The following is a 25,498-nucleotide window of genomic DNA, read 5'->3' as shown; positions in this document are numbered from 1 at the left end:
TCTTCATTCACCTGAGGAAGGAGCAGTACTCCGAAAGCTAGTGTTTGAAACAAACCTGTTGGACTTTAACCTGGTGTTGTAAGACTTCTTACTGTGCTCACCGCGGTCCAATGCCGGCATCTCCACATCAAACAGAATGTTGACAGGGATACTACAGCGAAGAGAGATTTGAGACACTCACCACTTTCCACTGAAAATAAAATTTCCTGGAAGTTTTAAAAATTGATGAAGATGAGGCCAATATTTCAGATCGATGACCTTACATCAGTATTTCTGACAAGCGGTCATCGACCTGAATTAACCTCTCCCTCCTCTCTCTGTAGATACGAGCTGATCTCCTGTGTGTTTCCAAGATGTCTTGTTTCTAATTGCAGTGCTCCCATCACCATCTAAACCAGGGGTCATGTTTGAGTTGTGTCATAGTATACATCTATGTATACAATGGAGTGCAGCCAGGCAGTGATTGACACACAGGATGACCAGTAAGCACACAGAACAGAGCACGATAGGACACGACCACTATAAAGCCAGAGGGCACCAGTTTTCCCGCTCTCTCGGTACCCAGCCTCTGGGACAGTCAGAGTTAGTGAGCTGGCCAGTGCAAACACCATGTGGCAGCTAGTAAATCTGGTTAGGCTAGTATCAGGTCTCCAGTCAAGTCAGCATAATGTCAACCCACAGTTGAACATGTATAATAGTTTAGATGTTAAATAAAATCGTGTTGCATCTTATCAAGTGTTCGAGGTCTGTCTCTCGCTACACTGCATCAAGTGCAGTCCACATCGACCCAGCCTACCCAGCACATCATGGTACCAGTGAGTGATGCTGAACATTGATGGACCTACCTTGAGTGAATCAGCGTTGACCAGCAAACAGCCATCCGGTGACATGGAAAACGTCCGCCCTCCTCCGCAGCTCCGCATCGCCGGCAACCCCGGTGCAAATTGGAAGATCTTCAAACAAAAGTTCCAACTCTATCTAGAAGCCACCGACCTCGAGGCCGCATTGGACGCCAGGAAGATCGCACTATTCCTCTCCACAGCCGGGGACCACGCCATCCACATCTACAACTCCCTTACATTCGCTGAAGGCGAAGACAAGACAAAATTTAAAACAGTCCTACTGAAGTTCGACAGCCACTGCGACATTGAGGTGAATGAGAGCTTTGAACGGTACGTTTTCCAACAGAGGCTTTAGGGTAAGGATGAACCTTTTCAATCCTTTCTGACCCATCACCGCATCCTCGCGCAGTCATGTAACTATGACTCGACCACTGATTCCATGATCCGGGATCAGATCGTTTTCGGGGTCCACTCCGATTCCCTTCGCCAGCAGCTCCTGAAAGTCCAGCAGCTCACCCTCACCATCGCCATCGAAACGTGCGTGCTCCACGAACATGCTAACAATCGGTACTCCCACATCAGGGCGGCAGAAACGGCAAAGCTAACCACCCACGAGGCGGAACGGGTGCAGGCCATCGCACAAATGCAGGACATAAGTATCGACGAGAGTGGCCATTCCGCGCGCTTTTCCCAGGCCCCTGCGCATGCGCACCACGACTGAGGGGACGGCGAGACCGACGACCAGACTGCGCAGGTGCGTACGTCGTTTGACCACACTCCGCATGCGCGATGGCGCACGGAACGCGCTGACGTTGGCATCATGACGTGTCCGAATTGTGGCTCCGCCCATTTAAAGCGGCAATGTCCAGCAAAATCACGACGGTGTCTACAGTGTGGCAAGCTTGGCCACTACGCAGCCCTTTGCAGATCTGCTCCACTGCCCAGCATCCAGCGATCTCAGCCGCAGCGCAGAAGTGCCGTTCAATACAGCAGGCCATGCCAGACTCTGACCCCGACAGCCCAACAGATCCTGATGCTGCGTGCCTCAAATCTCCATACCGGGTGGGCATCATTATGAAGCATGCGCTGCCTTTCTCCAAGACAGCGAAGCACCTCCCGATCCTCAGCGTGGATCCTGACGACGAGTGATGTGCTGTCCTCCTAGTCAACAAGGCTCGCATCCGGTTCAAACTGGACACCGGCTCATCGGCGAACCTCATCTCCAAATCCGATCTCGACACCATCCGCGTCAGACCAAGCATTCTTCCACCGGCCTGCCAGCTCCTTGACTACAATGGCAATGCCATAGCTGCCAGTGGCTCATGCCAACTCGGAGTTTCCAATAAGTCATTTAAAGCGACACTGCGATTTGAGATCGTGGGACCTGACAAAGTATCCCTGCTCGGTGCTCGGGCCTGCAAACTCCTGAACTTGGTTCAGCGAGTCCACACCATATCATCCTCACAGGCGACGGCCTCACCTGATGAGAATTTCCAGGCTGAAATTGATGACATCATCACGCAGTACCACAACGTGTTCAACGGAACGGGCACACTCCCATACCGATACAAAATCCTGCTCAAACCAAACGCTACCCCTGTGATCCATGCACCACGTCGGGTGCCGGCACCCCTCAAGGACCGCCTCAAACAGCAGTTACAGGACCTCCAGGACCAGGGCATCATATCAAAGGTCACAGAACCCATGGATTGGGTCAGCTCCATGGTCTGCGTCAAGAAGCCGTCAGGGGAGCTTTGAATCTGCATCAACACCAAGGATTTAAACCGCAACATCATGAGGGAACATTACCCGATGCCAAAACGAGAAGAGTTGACCAGCGAGATGGCTCATGCCAAACTCTTTACGAAGCTGGACGTCTCCAAGGGGTTCTGGCAAATACAGCTGGATGCATCCAGTCGCAAGCTGTGCACATTCAACACCCCGTTCGGTTGCTACTGCTACAACTGGATGTCTTTTGGCATCATCTCTGCCTCAGAGGTATTTCACCGCATCAAGGAACAGATGATGGAGAGTATCGAGGGGGTGCGCGTGTATGTTGATGATGTCATAATCTGGTCCACAACTCCTCAAGAACACATCAATCGCCTCAAGCAGGTATTCCACAGAATCCATGAGCATGGCCTCCGACTCAACACAGCCAAGTGCTCATTCGGTCGATCAGAAATCAAATTCCTTGGTGACCACATCTTGCAGCAAGGCGTGCGGCCAGATGCTGACAAGGTCTCGGCGATCAACGCCATGAAGATCCCAGAGGACAAGAAGGCGGTCCTCCGCTTTCTAGGGATGGTCAACTTCCTCGGGAAGTTCATTCCCAACATGGCGGCACACACCACAGTCCTCCACCATCTCGTCAAAAAGTCGACGGAATTCCAGTGGCTGCCCGCTCATGAGAACGAATGGCGTGAGCTGAGGGCAAAACTCACCACAGCCCCGGTTCTGGCGTTCTTCGACCTTACCAAAGAGACCAAAATATCCACTGACGAGAGCCAGGACGGTATTGGGGCGGTGCTCCTCCAACGGGATGACACCACCTCATGGGCCCCAGTTGCGTATGCCTCCAGAGCCATGACGCCCGCTGAGCAACGGTACACTCATATTGAGAAGGAATGCCTGGGCCTCCTAACGGGAATCGACAAATTTCACGACTATGTGTATGGCCTCCCAAAATTCACAGTTGAGACGGACCACAGGCCACTAGTCCACGTAATCCGGAAGGTTTTGAATGACATGACGCCTCGGTTACTATGAATCCTTCTCAAGCTACGCCGCTATGACTTTGAACTTGTCTACACACCAGGTAAAGAACTCATTGTTGCAGATGCCCTTTCCAGGTCTATCACCACACCGTGTCAACAAACTGACTTTGTCTGCCAAATTGATGCGCAGGTGTAATTGTGTGCCTCCAACCTTCCGGCCACCGATGAGAGGGTCATCCAAATTCGTGAGGAAACGGCCAAGGATCCTCTGCTACAGCGTGTGATGCAGCACCTCACGAATGGCTGGCAGAAGGGACAGTGACCCCAGTTTTACAACGTCAAGGACGACGGCATCCTCATGAAGTTCGATAGGATTGTGATTCTGCAGAGCATGCAAGCTATGGTGCTCGGCCAACTCCATGAGGGTCACCTGGGGGTCGAGAAATGTCACGCAGAGCTCAAGAGGCAGTCTATTGGGCGGGCATCAGCCAGGACATTGCCAACACGGTACTCAACTGCCCCACATGTCAGAAATTTCAGACAGCTCAACCCAAAGAAACTCTGCAGCAACATGAGATAGTGACCGCCCCATGGTCCAAAGTCGGTGTCGACCTTTCCCACGCCAAGGCGCATGACTATGTCCTCCTGGTCGACTACTTCTCCAATTACCCAGAAGTGGTGAAACTGTCCGACCTCACGTCGAAGGCGGTGATTAAAACATGCAAAGAAACGTTTACCAGGCATGGGATACCACTCACGGTGATGAGTGACAACGGTCCCTGTTTTTACAGCCAGGAATGGTCTGATTTTGCCCGCCTATACAACTTTCGTCACGTAACCTCCAGCCCCCACTACCTGCAGTCAAACAGGAAGGCCGAAGAAGGGGTCCATATCGTCAAGAGATTACTATGCAAGGCTGCAGCCTGCAGGCTCCATCTTCAACCTGGCGCTGCTGGCATACAGAGCATTCCCGCTGTCCACTGGGTTGTCTCCCGCGCAGATGCTCATGAATCGCACTCTGTGAACCATGGTTCCAGCCATCCATGTTCCAGACCTTGACCACCTCACGGTCATACAAAAGATGCGGCAGTTTCGGGCCCAACAGAAATCAGCATACGACGCTCATGCCACGGATCTCCCCGAGCTGGTCCCAACTCATCATGTTCATGTGCAGTTGCCTGACGGCGGCTGGTCCGCCACAGCTGTGGTGGTCAAGCAAGTGGCCCCGACATCGTTCCTCGTCCGCATGGCTGATGGCTCCTTCCTACGATGCAACAGACGAGCGCTGCGGAGAGTTCCGCGCCCGCCACCTAACCATGATGTCCCGCCTCACACAATGCTTCCTCCAGGCGTGCCCTACCACGAGGTAATCCTGCCGTCCTCTGCGACCACCGCATTGGTGGTGGTCCCGCCTATCCAAGTGCAGGCGGCCCCTGATCCACCCTTGAGGCGGTCAACCAGAATTCGTCGCCTGCCACAGAGACTAAACTTATAGACTGAACTTTTGCACAACTGTGTTACGTTATCGTTCTGACCTCTGTAAATATTGTTTTTTACCATTTCATCTGCCCTATATCTGCACTAGCGACACCTTCCTATGTATTTCATTTTGGCACATTCTGTATATAGTCACGCACATATACACATTCACACGCACATGCACCTTAATATTTATTATCTCAACACACACAATACAGGAAAAAAAAGGGGAGAGATGTCATAATATACATCTATGTATATAATGGAGTGCAGACAAGCAGTGATTGACACACAGGATGACCAGTAAGCACACAGAACAGAGCAGCCAATCACCAGACAGGACACGACCACTATAAAGCCAGAGGGCACCAGTTGTCCCGCTCTCTCGGGACCCAGCCTCTGAGACAGTCAGAGTTAGTGAGCTGGCCAGTGCAAACACCATGTGGTAGCTAGTAAGTCTGGTTAGGCTAGTATCAGGTCTCCAGTCAAGTCAGCATAGTGTCAACTCACAGTTGAACATGTATAATAGTTTAGATGTTAAATAAAATCGTGTTGCATCTTATCAAGTGTTGGAGGCCTGTCTCTCGCTTCACTGCATCAAGTGCAGTCCACATCGACCCAGCCTACCCAACACATCAAGTTGTGCCTTGCTTGCATGGTCCCGTGTTACTAAACAAGTTTACATGTCATCATCATTAGCAGACCCATTGGGGGAGTTCCAGCATTAAGTGCACCTTTAATGGCTTGACTCCAAATGGATTTGTGCGATGTGAGGGCACCGCACAATTTATTTTGGGGAAATGAATCAAATGCACTTTTTTTGTTGCTGTCACTGATTCTGGTCCAGACCCATTCCGAAACAAACCACCAGAGTTATATATTTTGAAGTAGGTTCCATCTGATTCTGGAGTGGTCGAAGCTCCCAGAGCTTGATACTGTTTGAGTAGTCACTGTATTGTGGCACTTAGAATCGCCCCACTCGCAAAAGACTGTCGTGTTAACTCATGGTGCCTCATTTCAGAGTCAGCGAGCACACTCAACTCTCCAGTTTGTGCTAGAACTACGCCTGAGTGCACAATGTGCAGATAGAAAAGGGCAAAATTCACATTAGTGGATAAGGATAGGATGGTTTCAATGTGTATTACATCATGCATTGAACCCAGCAAAATTATATTTGCTCCATTGTTAAGAACTGCGCCTTTAAATGGGCCTCGGTGAAAGTCAATTTGGGATGCTTCAGCAGCCTTTCAATCACTTTGATGTGCAATTTACAGCACGAGTATGAAACTTGTAAAGCAGGCTGTTGCCACTAGTTCAGGTTTGGACTGTGGGCTTAAGTGAAGCTGTGCAGGTGAGGGCATCACTACAACAATGAATCTATTCCACAATGGATTTGAAAACTGGTTTATCGTTGATACTAATTTGATAGATTTCCACTGATTTACCGACTAAACTAACTTCCACAAAGCGCAGAATAAATGAGATTGCAAATAGAAAGCTAATACAGTAGCATATGTTATGGAGCAACACACATACATTCTAAGGATGTAGTGGGCTGGTTTAACATTTAACTACAACATTACCAATCATATCCAGCTACACAGGAAACCAATTATGAAACAAACTGGCACTCATTTAAATGGGTAAAAAGATGCTTTATTTTCATCCGATTCCAAAGAGAGTGCAGGAAACATGCACATAAAACAAGGCAGAATCACCAGGTAATGAGACAGAGGGTCACATTTTAATGCAAAAATAGAAAGCTTTACATTTATGTAGCGCCTTTCATGACTTTAAGATACCCCAAAGCTCTTTGCAAACAATGAGCTACTTTAAAAAAAAAATTTGAATATCCAATTCATTTTTTCCAATTAAGGGACAATTTAGCGTGGCCAATCCACCTAGCCTGCACATCTTTGGGTTCTGGGTGCAAAACCCACGCAAACACAGGGAGAATGTGCAAACTCCACACAGACAGTGACCCAGAATCGAACCTGGGACCTCGGCGCCATGAGGCAGCAGGGCTAACCCACTGCGCCACCGTGCTGCCACAATGAGCTACTTCTTGAAGTGTAGTTGTGGCTGTGATGTGAGAAAAACAGCAGCCAATTTACACAAAGCATGGTCTCTCATTCAACAATATGCTAATCACTGGGTAATCTAATTTTAGCGTCGTTAACAGGTAAAAATGGTAAAATATTATTCCCCTGCTCTTCTTCAAAATAATGCCATTTTATGCCATCTAAGATGGAAGGGGAGGCATATGTTTTAACATTCCATCTGGAAGATGGCACCTCAGATATAGCCCTGTCCCAATTGTCAGCCCAGATATTGTGCTCAAGTCTCTGGAGTGGGACTTGAACCCAAAACCTTCTGACTCAGATACAAGAACGTTACCAACCTGGCCACAGCTAAAATCTTATATATGACCATGGGAGTTACACTATGTCAAAAGTGCTAACTAAGTGCAAGGCATCTGTTGTAGCTGTAACAATATTGGCTGGGTAAATCGAGGAATATTATCATTTTATTTGTTATCTGTGATTTTAAACTCACGATGTAGAGTGGGCAACAATAGCAGCAGTTACATTCTAATGGTGGCCATTTCGTTATGTTTAATAACATTTCTGGATTTTCCACATATGGTTTACAGGCATTAATTTACAAGTTGAATGCTATGAAGATCGAATCAGCCACCAAACTGGAGAGTAACCTGGGCTATCAACAGTCAGGTGTACACAAGCTATTACAAATACAGCAATTGGAACAACAATGTCACAATGAAAAGTGGATTGTTTCAGTGTCACCATGTCTGTGATGAGCTTTGTAAAGCTACAAGTGTGACATCCAGTGGTAGGATGACAAAACGGCTCACATTCCAATATTAAAATGCAAGATTGCCAGAACGCTGGGAATCTGGACAACATGGTAGCACAGTGGTTAGCACTGTTGCTTCACAGCTCCAGGGTCCCGGGTTCGATTCCCAGCTTGGGTCACTGTCTGTGTGGTCTGCACGTCCTCCCCGTGTCTGCGTGGGGTTCCTCCGGGTGCTCTGGTTTCCTCCCACAAGTCCCAAAAGACATGCTGTTAGGTAATTTGGGCATTCTGAATTCTCCCTCTGTGTACCCGTACAGGCGCCGGAGTGTGGCAACTGGGGGATTTTTACAGTAACTTCATTGCAGTGTTAATGTAAGCTTACATGTGACAATAAAGATTATTATCTTTCCGGAGGATGAAAAAAACAAAATTTCTGCATTTTCTCAAACGAGCATTGGCTCTCAGAATACTCAATGAACTGTAAAGTGTCACCTCAGGATACGGGAGAAATGCCAGAGGGCAGCACGGTGGCCGAGTGGTTAGCACAGTTGCTTCACGGCGCTGAGGTCCCAGGTTCGATCCTGGCTCTGGGTCACTGTCCGTGTGGAATTTGTACATTCTGCGTGGTTTTTGCCCCCACAACCCAAAAATGTACAGAGTAGGTGGATTGGCCACACTAAATTGCCCCTTAATTGGAAAAAATAATTGGGTAATCTAAATTTATAATTTTTAAAAAAGGGAGAAATGTCAGGTGCTTGATCATCTTTTTTTTACATGACATGCAATAGTCAGCATTCTCACAAAGGGAAATTAGTTACTTGTGATACACATTTTTCTTGCCTCCAACCAGTGCTTACGAAAGGGCAGTGAAATCAGAAAAACCTAGAAATGTATTACCAGGATTTTTTTAACGTATTACTTCGTAGGATGTGGGTGTCGCTGGCCACCACTTATTGCCCATCCCTAATTGCCCTCGTTCGTGAAGGTGTTGGTGAACCACCTTCTTGAACCGTTGCAATTCATGAGCTGTTGCGAAGGGAGTTCCAGGATTTTGACTCAGGCACGGTGAAAGAACAGCAATAATTGTTCCAAGTCTGGATCGTGTGTGGCTCTGAGGGGAATTTTCAGGTGGTGGTGTTCCCATGCACCCCCTGCCCTTGACCATCTAGGTGGTAGAGGTCATGGGTTTGAAAGGTGCTGGCAGAGGAACCTTGATGAGTTGTTGTAGCGCATCTTGTAGATGGTACACATTTATGCTACTGCTTCATTGGTGGGGGGGGGGGGGGGGGGGGGGGGGGGGGGGGGAGTGAATGTTTAAGTTGGTGGATGGGGTGCAATCAACCAGGCTGCTTTATTCTAGAAAAATAGAAAATAGGAACAGGAGTAGGTTATTCGGCCCTTCCAGTCTCTTCTGCCATTCATTAGCAATGCTGATCAATCTGTTCCCGCTGACTCCCCATATCCTTTGATTCCTTTGGCCCAAGAGCTATAACCCTGTCTGAAAATGGACAATGTTTTGGCCCCAGCTATTTTCTGTGGTAGCAAATTCCACAGGCTCACCACTCTCTGAGTGAAGAAATTTCTCCTAATCTCAGTCCTAAATGGTCTAACCCATATCCTTAGACTGTGACCCCTGATTCTGAATTCCCCCAGCATCGGGAACATCCTTACTGCATCTCCCCTGTCTAATCCTGTCAGACTTTTATAGGGTTCTAGGAGATTCCCCCTTCATTCTTCTGAATTCCAGTGAATATAATCCTAACCAACTCAATCTCTCCTCATAGGCCAGTCTCGCCATCGCAGAAATTGGTTTGGTGAACCTTCTCTGCACCCCCTCGATAGCAAGAACATCCTTCCTCAGACAAGGAGACCAAAACTGCCCACAGTACTCCAGATATCGTCTCACCAAGGCCCAATATAATTATAGCAAGACATCCCTGCTCCTGTACTCTAATCCTCTCGCTATGAAGACCAACATACCATTTGCCCTCTTTATCGCCTGCTGCACCTGTTTCCACATTGTTGGGTAGATGCTGATGTGGTAGCTACTCTGGAACAGTTTGGCTAGGGGCACAACTAGTCCTGGAGCACAAGTTATCAATCTATTGTCAGGGCCAAGAGGCTTTGCAGTATCCAGAGCCTTCAGACATTTTTTAAAGTCATGTGGAGTGAATTAAATTGGTTGAAGACTGGCATCTCTGATGCTGGGTCTGCAGAAGAAGTCCAAGATGATAATCTGCCTGAAGATGGTTGCAAATGCATCAACTTTGCCTTTTACACTGATGTTCTCAGCTCCCCCATCATTCAGGATGGGAATATAATTCATTTTTTCCAATTAAGGGGCAATTTAGCGTGGCCAATCCATCCGCCCTGCACATCTATCGGTTGTGGTGGCGAAACCCATGCAAACATAGGGAGAATGTGCAAACTCCACACGGACAGTGACCCAGGGCCAAAATCAAACATGTGATCTCGGCGTCGATAGGCAGCAGTGCTAATGATTATTCATTTTTATAGCTACCAACAGAAGGAGCGGGTCTTGGGGGGGGACGAAGAGGCTCTGGAATATCGACTGGGATGGGCACAATGTTTGGCTATATCAGGACATTGGAACTGAGCTGGCGAAGAGGCGTGTGGCCTTCAACAGGGTGAAGGCTATTTTCTACAGTAAGGGCGTGTGATTTGGGGTGGTGTTCTAGGCGAGGTTGTGGCTCACCATGGATTTGAAGGATAATTTTATTGATATACCGAAGCAGGGAGACGCCTTCATCAGGGAGAAGAAGTTGGGGTCATTGTGAGATGGACTGTTTGGAACTTTGTGTATGAAGGAGGGATGCTTGTGTTCTGTAATTATGTCTTTTTGAGTTATGCGTTTTGACCTTGTTTGGAGGGGGGTTAATAAAGTTGAGTGGGTGGTTTTATGTGTTTTCGAAGGGAAAGGAACTTGTTAATGAGGTGGGTTTTGGGGGTGTTGGTGGGGAGATTGGGCCAGAAGGGATGGGGTGGTTGTTTTTTAGGGGATATTGGAGGAGGACCTGAACTGCCCCCTGTGTTCTGTGATCTGCCATGTAGGTCTTCGTTTTGCTCTCCCTCCCCACCCCCATTTCCCTCTGACGGGTGACCTGCTCCCCTACGCCTCGGACCCTCGCTCTATTGGCTGCTGGTTACAAACAGGTTGGACAGCCGGTCGGCAGCTTTGCCGATTGCCAGCTGAGCAGGATTCTTCAGCGGGCGATCAGAGAGGCAAAGGCTGAGGCATCAGCCCCCCTCCCCATGAAGAGTTCTGGCTGGTGGGCATAGCTCCACCTTCACCCCCATTACCCTGGACCTTCCGTCAAAGGTTGTCCAGAACCCGACTGGCGGGCCCAAAATAAGTGGGTGCGGTTGGCCGGCCTCCCTGGCACCGTTCACATGTGTTCTCCACCTCCTGGAAGAACCTGTACATTTGGGTTCTGGTTAGGACCACTTTGAGCACCACCTTTAGTTGCACTAGGCCTTGCATATGCGGAGGTGGAGTTTGCCTTATTCAGTGCTTTGCACCAGAGACCCCCCCACCTACTTCCATCCCTACTTCTTCCTCCCATTTTTCTCTCGTCTCAGCTCGTCTCATCTAGGGAGGGGGGGGGGGGGGCGGGGGGAGTATGCCTCCTCCAACAGTTGCCTACACAGGTCCCCGCAGTTCCCTTTCCCTAAGTCACCCATGTCCAACAGTTCCTCTACCAGTGAGTGTCTCGGCCTCTATGGGTACATTGTCATGACCCTACAGAGGAAGTTTTGAAGTTGTATATGTCTTAACTCATTTCCTTTGGCAGTTGAAACCTCTCTGTAAATTCATCCAGCGTCAGTAGTCCATCATTTGTGTATAAGTTGCTAACTGTTAATGTCCTCCCATCCTGACTCCACCTCTTAAAGGTGGCGTCCATTGTTGCTGACGTGAACCTGTGATTGTTGCAGATGGGAGCCATGGTGGACATTTCGGTCAGGCTGAAGTGTTGCCTCAATTGGTACCATGTCCAGAGCACGGCTACCACCACTGGGCCTTTTGAGTGTTTGGTTGGCGGGGATGGGAGTGCTGTCATGACTAGGGCTTCGAGGAACGTCCCCGTACAGCAACTCTCCTCCATCTTCACCCACTCTGCTCTCAGCTTCTTCACCCATCCCCTCACTCTCTCTGCTGTGACCGCCCAGTGGTAGGTTTGGGAGGGCCAGGCCCCCCAAGATTCTTTTCCTTTGCTAGACCCTTTTTGGAATCCTTGGGTTCTTCCCCCCCCCACTCACAAATGCCGTGATCAGTTTGTCTACCATGTTGAAGAAGGCCTTAGGGATGTAGATTGGTGGGGATCTGAACAGGAAGACGAACCTGGTGAGATCATTTATCTTGATTGCCTGCGCTCTCCCCACCAGCGAGAGTCGGAGTGTGTCCCTCCTCTGCAGGTACTTTTTTACTTCCTCCACCAGTGGATCCATGTTCAGTCGTGGGCAATTTGGACCCCCAGGTGGCAGAATTTGTTTTGTGCTTGTTTGAACGGTAGTCCCTCCAACTTTACCCCTCTCCCTTGTGGGTTCACTGGGAAAATTTGCTGTTGGTCAGGTTGAGTTTGTAGCGTGAGAAGGCTCCAAACTCTTCCAGGAGCTTCTTCATTCCTTTTTTGCTGGCTTGCAGTTCCGAGACGTAGAGGGGCAGGTCATCCACTTAAGAGTGAGACTCTGTGCTCTCTGTCCCCTCTCTGGATACCTCTCCAACATTTCGCTGTGGTGAGGGCGATTGCCAATGGCTTAATTATTAGGGTGAACAGATGCGGAGACAGTGGGCATACCTGCCTGTGCTTCTGTGTAGCTGGATGTATTTAGAGCTGGTGGTGTTAGACCACATGCTCGCCATGGGAGCGTTGCACAGAGGTTTCACCCAGGCTGTGAACCGTGAACCAAGCCCGAACCACTCCAGTACCTCAATGAGGTACTTCCACTCGACTCTGTCGAAGGCCTATTCTGCATACAGGGAGTTGATCACCTCTGGTGTTCTCTCCCTGGGTGGGGTCATTATTACGTTCAGCAGGCACCTGACATTCGATGTTAGCTGCCTACCCTTGACAAAGCCCGTCTGGTCCTCTCCAACCATATCTAGTACGCAGTTCTCCAGTTGCCTAGCCAGGATTTTCACATCTATATTAAGCAGCAAGATGGGTCTGTAGGACCCACATTCGGTCCGAGTCTTTGTCTTTCTTGGGATTAGCTGGATCTGGCGCCGAGGTCCCAGGTTCGATCCCAGTTCTGGGTCACTGTCCGTGGAGTTTGCACATTCTCCCGTGTTTGAGTGGGTTTCACCCCCACAACCCAAAAGATGTGCACGTTAGGTGGATTGGCTATGCTAAAAGGGGCTGGTTTAGCACAGGGCTAAATCGCTGGCTTTAAAAGCAGACCAAGGCAGGCCTGCAGCACGATTCAATTCCCGTACCAGCTTCCCCGAACAGGCGCCGGAATGTGGCGACCAGGGGCTTTTCACAGTAACTTCATTTGAAGCCTACTTGTGACAATAAGCGATTTTCATTTCATTTAATTTCAAGTCGCCCCTTAATTGGAAAAAATGAATTGGATACTCTATAAAAAATTAAAATAAATAAATAAAAAATAAAAGGCCCCAGTGTCTGGCAGAGTTGGTGCACAACTTTCCTAATGGAGAGGTCAAAGTTCATTTGTAGCTTTTTTCTCCACCAGCTGCTCTACGTTCGGGACCTCGGAGTATTGCCGATCCCCCTCCAATAGGGAGTCGACCAGCTTCTGTCTAGCTGTCCTGTGTTTCCTGTCTCTGCATACATTGTAAGTGATAATCTCGCCCCTGATCATGGCTTCAGCACTTCCCAGGATGTGGCGGATAAGACCTCACCGGCCTGGTTATTGGTAATGTACCCGTCTATTGCCTGTGATATCGTTTCGGCAAGGAGGGCCATGTCCCACCTCCATGGGGTGGATGCTGGGCATGGTCCGTCTCCAACCTCACATCCATGTTGTGTGGAGCGTGGTCGGAGATTACAATTGCAGACTATTCTGCTCTTACTACCGCTGGAAGCACCAATTTCCCCCCTACAAAGAAGTCAATCCGGGTAAATACTTTGTGTACCTGGGAGGAGAAGTAGAACTCCTCCTGTGAGTGTGTGAACCTCCACTGGTCCTCTCCCCATCTGTTTCTTTAAGGTGTCTAGCTCCTTGGCCATGTTTGATGTTTTCAACGATTTGGGGTTCGATCTGTCTGTCCGCAGGTCCTGTACATAGTTAAAGTCCCCCCCTCATTTTTTAAATAAAAAATAAATAAATTTAGAGTAGCCAATTATTTTTCTTTTCTAATTAAGGGGCAATTTAGATTGGTCAATCCACCGAACCAGCACATCTTTTCGGTTGTGGGGGTGAAACGCACGCAGACATGGGGAGAATGTGCAAACTCCACACGGACAGTGCTGGGATTCGAACCCGGGTCCTCAGCGCCACAGTCCCAGTGCTAATCACTGCGCCACATGCCGCCCTAAAGTCCCCCCCCCCTCAAGATGAGTCATTGCGTGTCTCTATCAGGTCATCAGTAACTCCGCATTGTATCAGTTGGGAGCGTACAAGTTCACAAGGACCACTGGTGCCCCGTCCAGGGCACCGGTGACCATGATGTACCATCCCCTGGGTTCGTAACCATCTTTGTTGATGTAAGCACCACCCTGTTGTCAAGTAGTATGACTACCCCCCCCGCCCCCCCCTGCTCTCGTCCCGTATCTTGCATGGTACGTCTGTCCCAGCCATCCCTTCCTTACCCGCAGTCGGTCCTTCTCCCTCAGGTGTGCCTCTTGGAGGAAGACTATGTCGGCTTTCATACTTTTCAGGTGGGCGAAGTCTCTGGATCTTTTTACAGGGCCGTTAAGGTCCCTCATGTTTCAGGTGACTATTCTGATGGAGGTTTCTGTCCCCCCCACTCCTGCGGGATCAACCAAACTTACCTTGTGGATGAGCCCCTGCACTCTGGGGTTTCTCTTTGTTAGGGGGCCGCAGTCACCGCACTCACCATGAGGCTGGGACCCTGCGCTCCAGGATTTCCCTTTGCCCAGCGGCCACCCAACATGGCCGTCAACTCGGTGTACGCCGTTTGGGCCATAGTGGGTGTTTACGGTGCCCGTGTGTTTTTTGTTACCATGTGCGATCTGTCACAGCCAAACTAGAGCCCATCCCTCCCCCGTTCCTTTGTTCCCCTTTTGGATCGGTTTCTTCTCCCAGACCCCTCTCTCCTTATCCCTATTCTTGTTCCCCCCCTGTTGGTGTTCATCCCACCCTGTCGCCAGGCGCTCTCACCCCGGCGGAAGATGCGCTGTGACCGCCCCTCAATCGTACCTCCCGGCGCTAGCATTCCCACTAGTGTGGAGGACCCCACCCCGGATTCAGCCTTAGCCTCTCTTTCACCCACTATCAGTCTTCTCCCTCTTCCTCCTCCGCCTACCCCCAGCCCTCTGAGCCCTAGCTCCCACAATCAGTTAGAGGCGATGGAGACCCGCACAAATCGTCTTTTTTAAAATAAATTTAGAGTACCCAATTCATTTTTTCCAATTAAGGGACAATTTAGCGTGGCCAATCCACCTAGCCTGCACATCTTTGGGCTGTGGGTGCGAAACCCACGCAAACACAGGGAGAATGTGTAAACTCCACACGGACAGTGACCCAGTGCTGGGATCGAACCTGGGACCTTGGTGCCGTGAAGCAGCAGTGCTAACCACTGCGCCACCGTGCAGTTATGTTTTTTAAATAATCTTGGTTTTGAAAGGTTGGGAGCCAAATGAGTGCAATTAAACCATCGTAAAATGCTTGGGCTAATGGAGTTTTGTTTTGATTCAGAGGATTCAGATGGTGAATTAGATTTCAGCTTGGTACGGTGATGTCGTTGCTGGATGGAACTAAGGTACCAGGTATTTTGAGTAAGCAGTTCAGTTCTGAGCTGACTGAAGCTATGTTCAGAGTGAAGCAGTTTTGCTCTCACTGCAGTTCAGTTAAAAGAGTTTAATACTGTTTAAAGCAGTGCAGACTTCTCCGAGAATGAGGGGGAGCTGAAACAAACTCAAGCATCTTCTGAAGACATACATAGTGTTGCTGCATGGGTCTGACAGGAGTCAGATCGTGTCTTTAAAGCAGTACTAAGATATCTCTCCTTCTCCAAGAACATTTCTGTAAAGGAAGTATTCTTATGTGCCATTGGCAGTTAAAGTGGTTTGAGAGGTGATATTATTGTTCAAGTGGGAATAAAGATAGTAATTAAGGGTATTGTAATCACTGTATTGAGTAGAATTGTTTAAGGGATAACTGCTATTTTCTGGTGTGATAAAGATTTGAATACTGTGTCAGCTAAAAGTTTGTTTTAAATATACCATATCCCTATTTCTTCATGTAACCACTTCTGGACTTATGTATCCTTCCTCACAGGCGTACAAAATTAAATTAAAATATTGGGGTTTCTGTCCAGTATCCTAGCCATTGTTGCAGTCTGGGATCATAATCTGTTGGTGTGTATGCCTATGCCAGGCTATTGCTTGACCTATCTGTGAGACACTCTCCCAATTTTGGCACAAGGCTCTTGATATTAGTAAGGAGGGCTTTTCTGGGTTGGCAGAACTGGGTGTGGAACTGTCATTTTTGGTGCCTTGGTTGATGCCGGGTGGTATGTCTAGTTTTATCCCGCATCAACATGTCTGTAATGTTTTGATACAACTGGCTTGCTCGCCCATTTCAAAAAGCATTTCAGAGACATCCACATGACTCTGGGTCTGGAGTCACATGGCAGATTTTCTTCCCTAAAAGATATCAGTGAAGCAGATGGGTTCTGAAAATTGACAATGGTTTTATGATCACCATTAGACAAATGTTTAATTCCAGGTTATTACTTTAATTGCTATTTCACCAGCTGTCATGGTGGGATTTGAACCTGCCTTGGTCTCTGGATTGTTAGTCCAGTTACATTACCACTACCCCACCGCCTCCTCACGATTCCAACATGTAAAGATTTACAGCTGTTCTGATTCAAGGTGCATGATGTAAACTCTTTGGAAATATTTCAAGAGCCATAATTGGGGACAGGTTTGAGGCAATCTTTAAAGAGAGAGGTTGTTTCTTAATGTCTGTTTCAGTCTGAATCATTAATAGACAGCGAGGATAATTGTTAAGTGGTTATGATGCATGCAAGGTATTTCTGACAGGTTTCACTGTGTGTAAATTAGTTGATTTTACGGTCAGTCTGAACAACACGAGGTTTCATTCCATAATGCGGTTTCAATGGTTAAACTTGGGTGGAAATGAGATGGGTGCAGTTCACCTCTCGCTATCCCTCGTATCTTCCTCAATAATGAGTGCTTTACAGGTTCCAGTCTGCTCTGACATCAACTTTAACGAGCACTGCACCTTTCTCAACATTGAAATTTGAGTGACACCATTTGTGCAAATGGATTGCCTGTTCAGCTCCTGCCCAGCAATTCCACGTTACATTGTAAATTCTATTTGTCAGGTTACCCACCCCTCAAATTTTTAATTATTTCTCCCGTCTTTCAAGTCTTCCTTTCCTCACACAATTCCCTAGATAATGAGGTGGCAATCTGCTCACAGGCACCATCCTACATGGGATGAGCATCTAAGCGCAAAGGGAATCCATTGTCTCAAACCCATATTCACTCCACAGCACTGTTCATTAATAGGAGGACATGCTGCCTATGGGGCTGCCAGAGACTGATCATTTGATTCTGTTTGAGGAATGCTCTTGTTTGAGGACAAAGGTAATCATAGAAGATAATTGCAGGCCAGATACAATAACTAGAGCTGTGATCCAAATCATATCTAATATGTATGATAAAATGAAGAACACTTTGTTAAACTTGCTGCATGATGATTTAACATCACGACACAATGCACCAGAGGAGACAATTACGACAACAGCTTTTTTTATTTTGAAGACAAGCGTAATCTAGTTCCGCACGTATAAATCTGATAATGTATGAAAAAAGTCCAAAGCATTTAAGGGCAAATTCGCCATTTCTGAAGCGATTTAACAAGTACACTGACTAGCATCAGCCACTTGCACATAAATCAGTTTGTTCTTTTCGAGCACGCAACCTGGACTCATGCCAGGTTTGTAAAATCCTCAGTATTAACAGGATCTGCAACGAGCAGCAGGCAATTCCTCTTAGGAGACACCTCTAAGAAAGTCTGCTGTGAGGTCGTCTGTGAATGCTGATACTGTGCCAAACTCTGAAGAGGCAGGCTTGTGGGTTTGTGCTCTGAATTCTCAGCAGCAGATTTTTCACAGGGCTCTGAAAACCCTACTGACTGCAACTGATCTGCAAGTTCTTCCATCAATCTTCTCGGAGGTGATTTAGCAGTGGAAGTCTCCCCCAATGGACATTTATCTGGATCCCATGTGGCATCCGTATGCACAGTTTCTTCGCCACAGTTCGAGTTGATAAAATCCTCTTTAGCTTTCACCTCAGTTTTACAGTCAGCCTCTGCTCTGCGACACAAACCCTTTCCGCACAATTCCTCAGATCTACTGCACTTAGACGAATCGCTTTCGTCTGAATCAGACTCCCCGCCATCAAAGGGTGAGCTACTTAATTCCTCGGAGCCATTATCCTCTTCTGTCTCACTTTCTGATGCCAGTGATTGGAGACCACTCTTGCCTGGTTTGATCTCATTTTCTTCCTCCTGAACTAATAGTGCTGCTTTCTCCAGATCCTCCAGTTCGAAGCCCAAATCATTCTTAGTGACTTTTAAATTCTGCAGTGACTCAGCCAGGGATGCAAGTTTCTTTGACCTACAGGGAAAAATAATAAAAATGTTTCAACTTCCCCATTAATTAACAATTTTGTACCACACTATTTCAATACGATAATATTCTTAGCTGCAACATTCACTCTTCTTTTATACAATATTGATCATTGAAAATTAAAAATTGAGCATGAGGATCATCCACGATCTTTATTTAAGCATTACTTTTACCAACAATTTGCAGACGAACAGAGAATTCCCTCGTCACATTTAACTAATTCAGGGCAATTCAAACTCCAATTACATGGACAATTTTATATTGACAGTAAACCAAATTCCTGTATAAATCAGAATGTTTAAACAACTCCTGTATCTCAAATCGACATCCAACCTTAGATCCATGAATTTCATAAGTTACTTGCCAGGTATAAACGCTCTCTGGCAGCTTAAAAGCAGTTTGGATATCTCATTAGCTTTGCAATGCCTGTGTCAACTATCAGTGCCAATTTTGAATAACACCGATTATGGATGCTATTTTGCAGATCTCACTATTTAGAGATTTCCATATATTTATATATATATATATGAAAATCATCTCAGATCATTATGGCAAAGCAACACTTCAAGTGACACCAGCAGAGGTAGATGGTGTGAAACTTTGTAAACCAATCGAAGGACCGCTTCATCTGACTTCAGCCACTGTCCAAAGTGGAGCGCTGCCATGTCCTGTGAATCACACTCCGTCGGGGAAGGTAGCGTATGGGGAGAAAAATGGGAAGATTAAAATAAAACAAATTGGGCAGCACGGTGGCGCAGTGGGTCTCACGGTGCCGACTTCCCAGGTTCGATTCCGGCTCTGGGTCACTGTCCGTGTGGAGTTTGCACATTCTCCCAGTGTTTGCGTGGGTTCCGCCCCCACAACCCAAAGGTGTGCAGGCTAGGTGGATTGGCCGCGCTAAATTGCCCCTTAATTGGAAAAAATGAATTGGGTATTCTAAATAAATAAAAAAACATTGATGTGCATCATGAGGAAAACTCAAAGAACAGCATTGCACATGGTTACATGACATTAATAAATTTGAGCATTGTCTAATCACAGGATAGATATATGTACACGTGTTGCACAAAACTAGAATCGTCCAACTTGGATTTGCTCAGACTCTGCATTTTGATCTAGTCAGCAAAATTCCCTGTTTCCTGTAAGAAAATTTACCTCGGTGATGACAGACTTGGGAAGGAAGGCGGCAATGGGAGCCAACCATTTCTTGGCCTCTGATCACTAGCAAATTATCCCTGCTGGAAATAGAACAGGGCGGATCCAGTAGGAGCGGGCTTATTCAAGGATTTTTAACAAATTCTACATGGGACGTGGGCACTGCTAGCAAGAAGAATAGGTGATTGAAAATGCTGCAAGCTGTTACAAAGCACACTGATGTTATCGGTGAGGTTATCCCAACTTGAACACCGGCTTGTGGGGGTGTATAATTTTGTTTTGTTTGTGAAGAGACAAGTGAAATCTCACTGAGAATAAATAGCCCAGTCATCGTGTAACAATTAAAGACTATTAAAGGAAAGTCAAATATATACATACAGGACTACTCTACTCACACAATTAAGATGTATCAATTACTATACACACAAAATTTATATAGAACATAGCCCTTGTTACAAAATGATACCTGAACTCTGGAAGACCTTCCCCCGCCGTTCCCCAAACAACATCCAAATTGAATTAACCTGAATAACCAGCTATAGTTACCACGCAATACAGGACTGATACTCAAAATCTGGGAACCGTCTTTTTCCTGGTCCAGATGAGATTCTTTAAAACTACTTTTACAAAGGTTTTCTGCATTGACTTGGCTCTAAGACTTAGATACTTGTTTTTTTTAAATAAATTTAGAGTACCAATTCTTTTTTTCCCCAAATAAGGGGTAATTTAGCATGGCCAATCCACCTACCCTGTACATCTTTGGGTTGTGGGGTGAGACCCATGCAGACATGGGGAGAATGTGCAAACTCCACACAGTGACCCGGGGCCGGGATCAAATCCACTTAGAAGCTTGTTTGCTGTAAACTTGGCCTTCAGGCTTGGTGGCTGGAAAATGGGCTGTCTGCTTTCTGAGACTGCTGTAAGACCATAAGACATAGGAGCAGAATTAGGCCATTCAGCCCATCGAGTCTGCTCCGCCATTCAATCATGGATGATATGTTTCTCATCCCCATTCTCCTGCCTTCTCCCCATAACTCCTGATCCCCTTATTAATAAAGAACCTATCTATCTCTGTCTTAAAGGCGCTCAGTGATTTGGCCTCCACAGCCTTCTGAGGCAAACAGTTCCACAGATTCACCATCCTCTGGCTGAAGAAATTCCGCATCTCAGTTTTGAAGGATCGTCCCTTCAGTCTGAAGCTGTCGCCTCGGGTTCTAGTTTCTCCTTCTAGTGGAAACAGCCTCTCCACATCCAGTCTTTCTAGGCCTCAGTATCTTGTTAAGTTTCAATAAGATCCCCCCTCATTCTTCTAAACTGCAACCAGTACAGACCCAGAGTTCTCCACTGTTCCTCATATGTCGAGCTCTTCATTCCAGGGGTCATTCTTAGAAGGTAACTGCCTCTCCCAGCTTTTCAGGGTCCGGGCACCTTTCTTGTGCCTTTTGTTTATCTAGCTGTTTGCCCCCATCAACTTCCTGGACTATGCATTAACATATGTATAATCTCATGGGCCTTCCCAATCGTCTAGAATCTGTTTCTCCTCCAGAAAGCTATTCACACTTGGATTGTCTAAACTGCCATTTTAACCTCATTACCGGAGAGATGCATAATAATTTTTGAATATAGTCTCCTGCTGTCTCCGGACAGATTCATGTCAAAGGACAGAACGATCAGCTGGAATGCATCTGCCATCCATTATACCACCCCCTCCCCTCCCCACCAAACATCCTGCCCATTCTGCGCTGCTGAAATTGAATTCCTCAAGAGGGAAAGAGTTGCCTCAACTCATGAGGCCTTGTACAAAGCGTGGACATTACACTTTTAAACAACTGTTCAGGATGAAGCACTCGTTCACTCCTTAATTCAGTTAATTGCAAAGTTAACAGTAGTTTTAGTACAAGATTCTTCATAAATTCTTGTAACAATAATCTTTATTGTCACAAGTAGGCTTACATTAACGTTGCAATGCATTTACTGTGAAAAGCCCCAAGTCGCCACATTTTGGTGCCTGTTCACGTACAGAGGGAGAATTCAGAATGTCCAAATTACCTAACAGCACGTCTTTCGGGAATTGTGGGAGGAAACCGGAGCACCCGGAGAAAACCCACACAGACACGGGGAGAACGCGCAGACTCCACACAGACAGGGACTCAAGCTGGGAATCGAACCTGGGACCCTGGTGCTGTGAAGCCACAGTGCGAACCACTGTGCTACCGTGCTGCCCATGTTTAAAGTGGATGTTTAACTTCTACATTACTTTTAATTGGGTGTATAAACGAGTGAAAAATTGCATTTCCGTTGATCATTCTGTCCTCGCCCCCTCTTCAATCTCCTTTTCAAAGCCCTTGAACATGCTGTCACTTCACAGGTTGTGCCCATCTCTCCCTGCAAAAGGAACTAAGTATTTGGGCAGCCTGTTTATCAGGAGGCAGTTTCAGGTTAATCGAGAGATTACGTTTCATAGCTTGGAGTATAGATTTTGTGATGGCTGTGGCCATTCAGCAAATGAGATGACTTGCTACAAGTCTGACTGATAACGATACAAACCCCACAACAGCCATTTGAAAGCAATATAAATGGATTGCAAGCAAGGGAGAATGTTTAAGATAACAGCAGTGACAAATGGCTGTACTTCTATTGCAGGCGAGCTGTTCATGCCTCTTCATATTTTGTAGAGATTTTTAGGACAAATTCCTTTCCAGACAGAATATTTCCATATTAAAAATTCATTAAAAGGTCCAGGATGGATCAACATTTCTTGCCTTCTTCAAATTTGCATATTTTAAATCACCCCGATACACTTGCCTTATGGTTTAAATATATAAATGGAAATCTGTCAAGCAGGGACTCCAAGAATAGTATAAAATATGCTTTAAAATGCTTTTAACTTCAGTTCACCAGAGCGAATGTTGAAACTGTTCCAGAACATTACTGTAAAATTACCACCCACTGAGTTCTAAGATTTATGATGTCCTCAGTGCATGAGGGGGCGGGGGTGTGGGAGAACCTCGACATAGAACATCATCTCAGAAGACAAACCTGAACTGAAAGAAAACCTCAGAGATATGGCCTGTTGGCATAAGATCATAAGAAATAGGAGCAAGAAAGAGGCCATTTGCCCCTCAGAGTCTGGTCCACCCTTCAACAAGATCATGGCTAATCAGACTGTGGCCAATCACCCTGGAGTCCATGTAGATCAAAAAATCTATCTAACTCAGCCTCGAATACATATATTCAATGACCCAGCCTCCACACTGCCCTCTGGGAAAGGCAATTCCAAAGATTAATGACCCTCGGAGAAATTCCTCCTCATTTCAAAGTTAAATGGGAGACCCCTTATTGGCAGGGTTAATGGACAGCAGATTTTCTAAGTTCCACTATTGGATTTGTTTCTGCATGCATAGATTTTCAAATCCTTCCACTTTTATTTATTTTCTCTCATTTTGATCTTTCCCCAAATAATATTCAGGAATTAAGATCCACGTTTGCGAGGCCCTGCCAGTGCTATTTGATAGCCAGCTGTTGTGAAGCACATAAGGGCTGATTTTCTCCAGCTGCCTGCAAGCTAGAATCTTGCATTTACTGATCACCCTCCTCCCCTTAAACAGTCTGGCTGAGATACACCAGGCTCATCAAATTAATATCAATGCTTGAAAAGAATAATGGAAACGCGGTACGGGTAAACCCGAGAGCTAGCGATACGAGATTGATCTCACATGTAATAGCCAATGCCATTTTAGAAAGGCAAGGTTTTTCCTGATTAACTCGTCTTTGAGAGCATCACGTTCCAAATGGGCATTGCGCACTTAGATTTTCAAAAAGACTAAAGTGCCCCACAAAAGAATATTACGTCATGGAAATTGAAGATATAACCTTCATGCGGGTATGCAATTTTGATTTAGGAAGAGCAGCAAGTACTTGTTCGGGGAGTGATGCCGCAGCAGAGACAGACATTGAGTGGACAGGAAAGTGACGATGCAACTGGAGTGACAAAGTGTCAATGTCTTTAGGAGAGAGCAGAAAGCTTTATTCATTCATTCATGGGATATGGGCATCTCTAGCATTTATTGTCCACCGGTGATTGCTCGAGATGGTGTGGGTGAGCCACATTCTTGAACTACTGCAGTTCACGTGATTAATCCATAGTGCCGTTCGGTAGAGAGTTCCAGGGTTTTGACCCAGTAATAGTGAAGGACGCTAATATATTCTCAAGAGTGGATGGCAGGAGAACTTGCAGGTGGTGGGGGTGTTCCTTCGTCTTTCTATGTGACAGAGATCATTGAGTTTGGCAGATCTTGTTGAAGAAGTTTTGGTTAGTTACTGCAGCGCACTATGCAGATGGTACACTCTGCAGCCACAGGGCGTGCCTATGGAGTGAATGAATATTCAAGGGGGTGGTTGGGCTGCCAATCAGGCAGGTTGCTTTGGCCTAGATGGTGACCAGCTTCAAGCTTTGTAGATGCGGTTGGGGGTTGAGTTACTCATCACAGAATATCCAGCCTCTGATTTGCTCGAGGACACCGAGGCCACTCTTTCCCAACTATACCGTTATCCCGCCACTTCTGGTGGATGTTCCTGGTCGTGGGACAGACCAGACCCAGGGATTGTGATCGAGGATCATTGGTGGAATGTTATGATCCTATGATTATGGCTATGCCAGGCTGTTGCTTGACTGGTCTGTGGAATTGCTCTTGGTTTTGGCACAACTCCCCAGCTGTTAAGGGAGGAGGATTTTGCTGGTCAACTGGACTGGATGTGCCTCAGCTGTGTCTGGGAGGTCAATGGTGGGTAGTCAGTCTGGCTTTATTTTTATTAGAGGTTCACGTAGTGGTTAGATACAGCTGAGTTGCTTGCGAGGCCATTCCAGAGGGCAGATAAGAGTCAGCCACGTTGCTGTGCTTCTGGAGATGTACAGTAAGAAGTCTTACAACACCAGGTTAAAGTCCAACAGGTTTGTTTCGATATCACTAGCTTTCGGAGCGCTGCTCCTTCCTCAGGTACATCTAGAGATGTACACAGAGCAGATCAGGTAAGGATGGGGATGTCCTTTGAGCCGGCTCTGCTTCGGTTGGCAGCATTTTTGCCTGAGTAAAAAGGTTGAGTGTTGAAACACAGCACATGATAATCATGGCTGGCACTCCAATGCAATATTGAGTGATGCATTAAACAGAGGCTTGGTCTGCCCTCTTATGCAGATGCAAGAGATTACATGGCACTATTTGGAGGATCAGGCCAACATTTATGCCTCAACCAGCATCACCAAATCAGATGATCTGACCACTTTTGTGGGAGTTTGTTGTGTCTCCTACAGTACAACAGTCACTGCACTTCCAAAAGTACTTCATTGGCTGTAAAGTGCTTTTGCCATCAGTGCTGTAAAAGGCACTATAGAAATGCACGTCTTTCTGCTTTCATTTTATCCAGATGAGTTTTTACAACAATCCTGTAAGTTCAAGCTCACCATTACAGATACTAACTTTATCACCCAAGTTTATTTAATTAAGTGAATTTTCATTCCCCTGCTATTTTGGGTGACAATTGAACTCCTGCCGCCAGGTAATTGGTCTCGGCCTCTGGATTATTAGTCCAGAAATCACGATCCTACTGTTCCCCATTCTGTGTGGAAAAAGGAGTAAATTATCTCTTAATTTCTTAAA

At 46.7% G+C, this 25,498-nt stretch overlaps 1 protein-coding gene across 6 annotated transcripts in view; it reads right to left on the bottom strand.

The window, feature by feature from the left end:
• Positions 1-17,788: 17,788 nt before the first annotated feature.
• The window catches only part of shq1 (SHQ1, H/ACA ribonucleoprotein assembly factor), a 174,155-nt gene continuing 166,445 nt past the window's right edge, over positions 17,789-25,498 (bottom strand). For all 6 annotated transcript variants that reach the window (XM_072472235.1, XM_072472234.1, XM_072472240.1 and 3 more), the window contains one exon: positions 17,789-18,674. In XM_072472235.1, the coding sequence (XP_072328336.1) occupies positions 17,984-18,674 (691 nt within the window). In that variant the 3' untranslated portion in view covers positions 17,789-17,983. The remainder of the gene's footprint in view (positions 18,675-25,498) is intronic.

Source organism: Scyliorhinus torazame, chromosome 13, assembly GCF_047496885.1.
Source record: "Scyliorhinus torazame isolate Kashiwa2021f chromosome 13, sScyTor2.1, whole genome shotgun sequence".
Classification (NCBI taxonomy): Eukaryota; Metazoa; Chordata; class Chondrichthyes; order Carcharhiniformes; family Scyliorhinidae; genus Scyliorhinus; species Scyliorhinus torazame.
The sequence above is the reverse complement of the archived record's forward strand: the minus strand, read 5'-3'. Positions and strand labels throughout refer to the sequence as shown.